The sequence below is a fragment of the Lactuca serriola genome, chromosome 6 (genome assembly GCF_051521515.1).
Source record: "Lactuca serriola cultivar US96UC23 chromosome 6, Lser_US96UC23_V15, whole genome shotgun sequence".
NCBI lineage: Eukaryota > Viridiplantae > Streptophyta > Magnoliopsida > Asterales > Asteraceae > Lactuca > Lactuca serriola.
This window is the reverse complement of record NC_136413.1, coordinates 9,021,758-9,030,394: the sequence shown is the minus strand read 5'-3', so window position 1 is coordinate 9,030,394 and position 8,637 is coordinate 9,021,758. Positions and strand designations below refer to the sequence as shown.

Below are 8,637 nucleotides of genomic sequence, written 5' to 3'. Positions count from 1 at the left end.
GAAGCGGTTGGTAGATTAAAAGCATATGAGGAGCGTATAAGAGGAACCGAGAAAGTGGAGGACATTCAAGGTGGGTTATTGTTGGCTAGTGAGAAAATATCACATGTTTGTAAGCATTGTGGCAATGGACGTTCAAACCGGGATGACTTTGGACGTGACCGGGGAAGAGGTCGGGGGTTCGGGAGAAGTCGAGATGCTAATGAACGTGTCCGGGATAAAAGTCACGTTAGATGTTACAAATATGGTAAGTTTGGTCACTATAAAAACGAGCGTCCTGAATGGGAAAAAGAAGAAGCAAGTCTAATTGAAGAGTAATCGACATTGTTTTGAACAACGAGCGGCTCGTATGACAAATCCGATTAAGGGGGTAATTGTTGGGTTAATCGGATATTAAAGCAAGGGCATTTTAGGAAAGTTCCATATTTAAGTTTTATTTTATTGTTTTAGAGTTTGATAAGGTTTCTATTTTGTTGAGTTCATCTTTTAGATTTAGAGTTTGAGTATGATACTATCTTAATTAGTATAAATAGTTGTAGTAGTTTGTTTTGTTAATGCAATTCCGGTGCTTATATTTAGTTTAACTTTGTTAGTAAGAAACTTGTTCCATTTTTTTTTCTGTTTCATTTAGTTTTGTTTGTTCCAAACACAAGAAGGAATTTGTTTAATTTATTATTTACACCTGAGATGCAAGGTACTAATGATCGTCGGTGAGAAGTGTAAAGTTGTTTCCGTGTTTGTATATTGGGAAGGGTTTTAGACGAGAGACGGTAGATTGTAAAATTTGTTAAAATAAAGGAGACGGTAAAATTGTCGTTTTATAAAAAATTATTGTTCACGGTGAAAAACTGTTTTATAAGAATCAGCTATTTAAAAAAAATTACAATCTTTTTAACAACAAAAATATGATACCTATTTTAAAAATAATCTTAATCATGGTAAAGCCATTAGATATGCAAAGACTACAACAGTTACGGAACTCGATATGTAAACTAGTAGTCCACCAATATCTTTTACTTTAAAAAAAAATCATATATAAATAATTCTCTTTTCTAGAAAAGGAATATAATTATTAGTCAATTTTAATTGCCAAGTACAACTATGAGTTATAGATGTGATGGCAACCTTTTCAAGAATGCCCATAATGTTTCCATAGCAAATGGCCAAATATTCTTAAATTTATCATTCATTACCCAACAAACACTAAAAACAACACATACCCATTGTCCAAATTCACAAAAAGATTTTCAAATCTACAAAACCCCAAAATCCGTTTCATACATGGGAGACATTTTTTATATATTAACTTTTCAAAAAACCAAGACCAAAAAATCCAAAACTTTATTTTTAAAAAAGATTAAAAAAAACCCAAAATAGATTAATGACAAAATGTTCTCATCTTTGACATAAGTGACCTATAAGATCTTTGCAAATAAAAATCTTGTCACATGGAGTTGGTAAATTTAAACCTTATGATACTAATAAGATTAAAATATAATAAGATAAATATAGACAATTAGACATTGACCCTTTGGATGTTGAAAAACGTTTGGACCATTGACACTTAACAACTATAACCTCGTCAGATCCGTCTTCTTGTTGGGTCCTATACTCTATACACTACATACATAACGATAACATATCTATCCATTTGCTTTCTTTTTCTCTCTTTTTCTCAATTTCCCAGACATAATAATATACATACATATAAATACATGTATATATAGGTCCACACACTGAAAGAAAGAAGGGTTTTAGTGCAGAGTTAGTCTAGGTTTGAAATTGATTGGTCTGTGTGAACAAAAACCCTTGAAGATTTTCTTTTCTGAAAGGTAAAAACCTTCCTCCTTAAATCCAGTCTTTCCCCAAAAAAGGGTTTCTGTCAAATTTTCAAATCTTTCTTTAAAATAGCAAAAGCTTTGCTTTTTAGTTCACTTTCCCCCGTTAAAAAAGATTAGGGCTTTTGTTTCTCTCATTGTCAACTTCATCTCTCTGAAATCTGAATCTTTACATTCAAATCGATACCCATCTTGATGATTTTAGACACAGTCTATTTATGTGAAAGTTGACTTTCTTCTTGACTAGGTCAGATTAACAAGTTTGAAGATTTGGGGGTTTCTCGATTCAACGTATTTTTTTAAATATATATAAAAAATCTTTCTGGGGGTTATATTCGAATCGAGGAAGTGGGTTTTGGTTTGATTGTGTATAAGATGCGAGATACTTATCGGTGATTTGATGATCTTCATGGCTGGAAACCAAGTAAGGGTTTTCTTTTTTTCTTTTTTCAGATCTGAAATTATTATAATATAATGTAATTTATTAGAAGATTCGTTGTGTTTGCAAGTGATTCTTTAGATCTGTAATGCCATTGAGCCTTTGATTTCCCCAAGATCTTTCCATCCAATTCATGGTTTTAATTTCCTTATGTCTGAAATGAGTTCACATTAGAAACTTTCTTGAAATATTGATTTGATTTCTTATTATTTATTTATTTTAATGATTTTCAGATGAATAGAATCTGTATCAACAGGAATTAATTATATAAACATGGATTTACGAGAAGAAAGTTCAAGACTTGGATCGACGTTAAGAAATTTATCATCTTCATCGACGTTATTCTTCTCTGCAAATCAATCACCATTTTTCTCTCCAAGATCATCATCATGGCAACCAGCTGAACTTTCAGAAACTCTTTGTGATGGTAAAATTACAAAATTAACCCTGGGTATTATTCGTTTCCAATTTCTGATTTCAAATCTTTAACAAAAAAAAAATCGGAATTTCAGATGTCGCCATTAATGCTGCAAGCACCTCGAGCGATCTACAAAACTTCGACAACTTCCATGAAAACGAAGCTTTTGAAATCGTGGAAAAGTCAAAGAAAGTCGTGAGAAGTCCAATCTCCTCCTTTACGCCGCCGTCAACGTCGTACTGTACAACAAGGTTAAGAAGCTTCGACGTGTACATAGGATTTCATGGACGGAAACCGTTATTGTTACGTTTTGTAAATTGGCTTCGAGCTGATTTAGAAGTACAAGGATTGAGTTGCTTCGTTACAGACAGATCAAAATGTAGAAACTCACGAAAACATGGAATTGTAGAAAAAGCCATGGACGCAAGTACATTTGGGGTTGTTGTTTTGACAAGAAAATCCTTCAGGAACGCTTACACGATTGAAGAGTTGAGATTCTTTTCGAGTAAGAAGAATTTGGTCCCGATTTTTTTTGATGTGGGGCCGGATGATTGTCTTGTGAGAGATATAGTTGAAAAGCGAGGGGAGACATGGGAGAAACATGGAGGTGAGTTATGGCTTGTTTATGGCGGATTAGAGAATGAATGGAAAGATGCAGTGAATGGTTTGACACGTGTCGATGAATGGAAGCTTGAAGCTCGCGATGGAAAATGGCGGGATTGTATTCTTCGAGCTGTGACGCTTTTGGCTTTGAGATTAGGAAGAAGAAGCGTTGTTGATAGGTTAACGAAGTGGCGTGAAAAAGTTGAAATCGAGGAGTTTCCTTATCCTAGAAACGAGAATTTCATCGGGAGAAAAAAGGAACTTTCAGAGCTTGAATTCATGTTGTTTGGTGATGTGATTGGGGAGAGAGAACGAGAATATTTTGAACTTAAAGCGAGAGGAAAGAGGAGGGAGGTGAAAACGGAGATTAGAAGTAGGCGGCGGAAAGGGAAAGAGCCGGTGGTTTGGAAGGAATCGGAGAAGGAGATTGAAATGCAGAATGGGGACCACGACGGCGACGCCCACTTTTCTTCACCGAAACCTAAACCAGGGAGACGGAAACGAGCGGTGAAAGTTGTGTACGGAAAGGGAATCGCGTGTGTTTCCGGCGACTCTGGAATCGGGAAAACGGAATTACTTCTGGAATTCGCTTACAGGTTTCATCAGAGGTACAAGATGGTGTTGTGGATTGGAGGTGAAAGTAGATACATTCGTCAGAATTATTTGAATTTATGGTCGTTTTTGGAAGTCGATGTGGGGGTGGAGACTGGATTAGAGAAAACCAGAACGAAAAGCTTTGAAGAACATGAAGAAACCGCCATAGCTAGAATTAGAAAAGAGCTTATGAGAAACATACCTTTCTTAGTAGTAATCGACAATTTGGAATCAGAAAAAGATTGGTGGGATCATAAACATGTAATCGATCTTCTTCCTCGATTTGGGGGAGAAACTCATGTTCTTATATCCACTCGTCTGCCAAAATTACTGAACATGGAGCCATTAAAACTTTCATACTTATCAGGCGTTGAAGCAATGTCTCTAATGCAAGGAAACATGAACATGAACATGAACGATCGTACGATTTCGGTTTTGGAAATTGATGCATTACGTTCGATTGAAGAGAAACTTGGGAGATTGACTTTAGGTTTAGCCATTGTTGGAGCTGTTCTTTCTGAACTTCCGATCACTCCAAGCCGACTTCTGGACACAATCAATCGAATGCCTTCAAACGGAAGAGAAAGAGAAAGCAATACATTACGTCGAAATACATTTCTATTTCAATTGATCGAGGTTTGTTTCTCCATATTCGACCACGCAGATGGCCCACGAAGCTTAGCAACTCGAATGGTTCTAGCAAGCGGGTGGTTCGCACCAGGTCCAACTCCGGTTCCATTACTGGCCCTTGCCGCTAAACAGATCCCGGAAAAACACCACCGGACTCGATTATGGCGGAAGATTTTACGATCATTGGCATGTGGTTGTTCATCGTTATACGATAAGAAATCGGAAACGGAAGCGTGTTCGGTTTTACTCCGATTCAACATTGCCAGAAATTGCACAAAAGACGGTTACATCCATTTCAATAATTTAACGAAGCAGTACGTACGAAAACGAAGCATACCAGGAACCGCCCACGCGGTGGTGCAAACGGTGGTGACACGTGGCACAGTGATTCACAACTCAGATCAAATTTGGGCCGCGTGTTTCTTACTATTGGGATTTGGAAACGATCCAGTGGTAATTGATACAAAAGCATCAGAATTACCTTTTCTAGTCAAAGATGTAATCTTACCTCTTGCGATAAGAACATTCATCCGATTCTCCCGATGCACCGCTGCTTTAGAGCTTTTACGATTATGCACAGACGTACTGGAAGCGGCAGATGAAGCGCTGGTGACGCCGGTGGAAAAATGGCTGGATAAATCCTTGTGTTGGAAACCGATACAAACAGATGCTCAATTAAACCCTAGTTTATGGCAAGATTTAGCGCTTTCTAGAGCGACTGTTCTTGAAATTAGGGCAAAATTGATGCTGAGAGGAGGACAATTCGACATTGGAGATGACTTGATACGTAAAGCGATCTTCATTAGAACTTCTATATGTGGTGAGGATCATCCAGATACTGTATCTGCACGAGAAACGCTTAGTAAACTTACCAGGCTTTTAGCTAATGTTCAAATCCATACTTCACCATAGATTTATACACAAGTTTACAATAAACCTTTCTTTTCATTCATTTTTTTTACTGAATTTAGTGGAAATTTTATACCATTTTTGAGTATTCGAGCTGCAGTTATGGTTTTGACGACTTTGAAGAAGATTGGGGGGAATCAAAATGCAGCAAGGTAATGTAAGAGTAAGACTCATGACATTTCTATTTCTGGAAAGTTTGTGTATGAATTGACCATTTTTGAACGATTGTAATTTGTAGAAATGTTTATATGTAGTTTACAACAAGAGTTTCTATTATCGGGAATGTAGAGAAATTTTATAGTATTTGTGCGCATTACATTTCTGTTTTCATGGTTGCAAAATGAGTGGAAAATGTTGAAATGAATTATGTTTTTCCATCAAATTTTTTCATATGAAAAAATCTTTAAATAAAAACTAAATTATGTTGCAAGGGTCTGATTTGTCAAAGTTACAAACTTATTTTGTATACAAACTTATTTTTCATATAGTATGTTATACATTGTATGTAGAAGGAAACTATTCATATTCCCAACCCCACCTTTGTTCCCCATTCCGACGTCGCTATCACCAATTTCAAGCATTTGCTCATATGTTTTAACTACAAAAAAGTTATAGCTTATTGTGTACATACAAAAAAGTTATAGCTTATTGAAATAAAGTTATAGTTTATTGCGTAAATGTAGAGTTAATTGTATAAAAAAGAAGATTAAAGCCGTTTATTATTTGGATAGAACTGAATTATTCAATTGGGCAATTTGGTTTAGATATTTAGATTTCTGGATTGTTATAATAAAACCAGTGGTGGATCCTGGATTTAGATTTGTTGGATGTAAAAAATATGATTTTTTTGTCAGGTCATTATATCAAAACGGTTCTTGTAACACCGTAAATTTCAAAACAATTTTTCGCATTTTTTTTAAATACATAATTCATTTAATATTCGTAAGAACATCAATGTTTGAAATTCAATACATGCCATATAAAAATCCCAAGATCTCATAACATAAAAATCCCGTGTGTGTGTACTGATCAAGCCGGCGCCTTCCCACGGTCATCACTAGTACCTGAAACAAATAACACCAAACACTGTAAGCACAAAGCTTAGTGAGTTCCCAAAAATACCACACATAACACATATTAGCCACACGAGGCTATAACTCTGTGGGTCCGTGGACCATACTCTGTGAACCCTCTGGTTCTATCTCTGTGAACCTTTCGGTTCCAACTCTATAAACATGCACAACATAAATCACATAGAAATAATGCAGTACAACACATAACATACATATAACATACAAATACTCTGTCACATAACTCTGATTACCTACTCAAGGTAAAGTATAGTGAGAAGACTCACCTCGCGTCTCCTAATAACTCGCAATCCCGGAAATCACTCGCGCTCGATCCCCCCGAGCTATAATCCTCCTATAACGCAATATATCTCTAATTAACACTTTCACAACTAAGGTTGACTAACCCTATCAAGTCAACACTGGTCAGCTCTGGTCAATGGTCAACGATCAACTTTGACCGGACTCAGCGAGTGCACTAGAGCGACTCGGTGAGTCTATACGTGTTCACTGACTCCCTCGGATCCTCTCTTGACACGTCGAGTACTTCCCTAACTCGACGAGTTCCACCTGGCATGAATCGCGGGACCACCACGACTCAACTCGCCGAGTCTCAAGAACAACTCGGCGAGTTCCGGCTCGACTCAGCCCCCTATTGACTCTCCCTGACTCACTGGGTCATCCCCCAACCCGACGAGTCTACTCGCTGAACAATTTACATGAAACCCAACCCTACTCGCCGAGTCTCAAGAACAACTCGGCGAGTTCATGCCATGCACAAACTCTATTGACCTTCTGAGGTCAGATCTGCTTCCCCAAACCATAGATCTGGCATTCCCAAGCATGAATGTCACGTAAAGTTCGAAACTTGATGCTTGTATAACCCCCACAAGGCATCAAAAGGAGATTTGGTCCCAAAAATGACAACCTAGGTCCAATAACTCCATAATAACCCAAAAAGCTCCAAGGGTTAAGGTCTCTGTACCTCTTTGAGTCCAGATCCAAGGCACAAACTCGAAGAGGGACCATTTGCTTCACATAATCACTCTCCAAAGGGGTTAAAAAACCCTAACTCTAAAGATCAACCCTAAAACTAAAGGAGGTTCGAACTATTACCTCAAAATGAAGCCTCTGGACTCTGGATCTGCTGGAATCTCACTTCCTCCTTGCTCTTGCCACCTTCTTCTTGCTAAACAAGGAATACAAAGGCCCAAAAGTGACTTCCTCTCTCCCAAAACGATTTAGCTCTCTTAGGGTTCTCTCAAGGGACTGGTAGCCACAATGGGAGGCTATAAGTGCCCTTAAATAGGCTCCAAACCCGGGGAATTAGGGTTTCATTAAATAGCGTGGACTCGCCGAGTCCAGACGCGAACCCGTGCCCATAGCCGCGATCATACTCGGCGAGTTTGGGCTCCAACTCGCCGAGTCTCCTCACAAATCACCAAAAATAAGAATGAATAATACCTGGGAATCCGGGCTGTTACAATTCTCCCCACTAGAACTAGACTTCGCCCTCGAAGTCTCGCTCTGCATATAACTTCGGATGCTGCTCACGCATCTCACGCTCCGGCTCCCAAGTCATCTCGGACCCCTTCCGATGCTGCCACTGAACTAAAACCAAGGGTACCTCCTTGTTCCTCAGAACCTTGATTTTCCGATCTCTGATTGCCATTGGTCTCTTAGCATAATTCAGGCTCGCATCCACCTGAATATCCTCTAATGGAACCACTGCCGACTCATCGGCTATACACTTCCGCAATTGCGACACGTGGAAAGTGTCGTGAATCTGTCCCAACTCTGCTGGCAATTCCAAACGATAGGCTACCCTGCCTACCCTCGCGACCACCCGGAATGGACCAATATATCGGGGCCCCAACTTGCCCCTCTTCCTTAATCGAATCACTCCTTTCCAAGGAGAGACCTTCAGGAGCACAAAGTCGCCGACCTGAAACTCAAGCTCGGACCGGCGTCTGTCTGCATAACTCTTCTGACGACTCTGAGCGGTCAACAACCTCTGTCTGACCTGCTGGATCTGCTCTGTCGTCTGAAGTAGGGATGAAAGTGGGTCCAAACCCGGACCGGATGGACCCAGACCCGGAAAACCCGGAACCGGTTAACGGGATTTTATAGAACCGGAAA

General features: G+C 38.9%; 1 protein-coding gene across 4 annotated transcripts; it reads left to right on the top strand.

Moving 5' to 3' along the window:
• The first annotated feature begins 1,574 nt into the window (after positions 1–1,574).
• Positions 1,575–5,731, top strand: LOC145059042 (Disease resistance protein (TIR-NBS class)). 4 transcript variants are annotated; one of them, XM_079006904.1, is made up of 4 exons: positions 1,576–1,829; positions 2,088–2,259; positions 2,508–2,701; positions 2,787–5,731. In XM_079006904.1, the coding sequence occupies exons 3-4, from the start codon at positions 2,548–2,550 to the stop codon at positions 5,429–5,431; spliced, it is 2,799 nt and encodes a 932-aa protein (XP_078863030.1). In that variant the 5' UTR covers positions 1,576–1,829; positions 2,088–2,259; positions 2,508–2,547; the 3' UTR covers positions 5,432–5,731. The 4 variants fall into 4 exon arrangements, with proteins under 4 accessions (XP_078863032.1, XP_078863031.1, XP_078863030.1 ...); XM_079006903.1 differs by having other exon boundaries at positions 2,083–2,259; XM_079006906.1 differs by lacking the exon at positions 2,088–2,259 and having other exon boundaries at positions 1,575–1,829.
• The last annotated feature ends 2,906 nt before the right edge of the window (positions 5,732–8,637 follow it).

Bases quoted from the DNA above. Each gene is read 5' to 3' on its own strand.
- LOC145059042 (XM_079006906.1), top strand. From the start codon at position 2,548: ATGGATTTACGAGAAGAAAGTTCAAGACTTGGATCGACGTTAAGAAAT. The intron at 2,702-2,786 runs GTAAAATTACAA...TCGGAATTTCAG, and splicing joins TTCAGAAACTCTTTGTGATG to ATGTCGCCATTAATGCTGCA.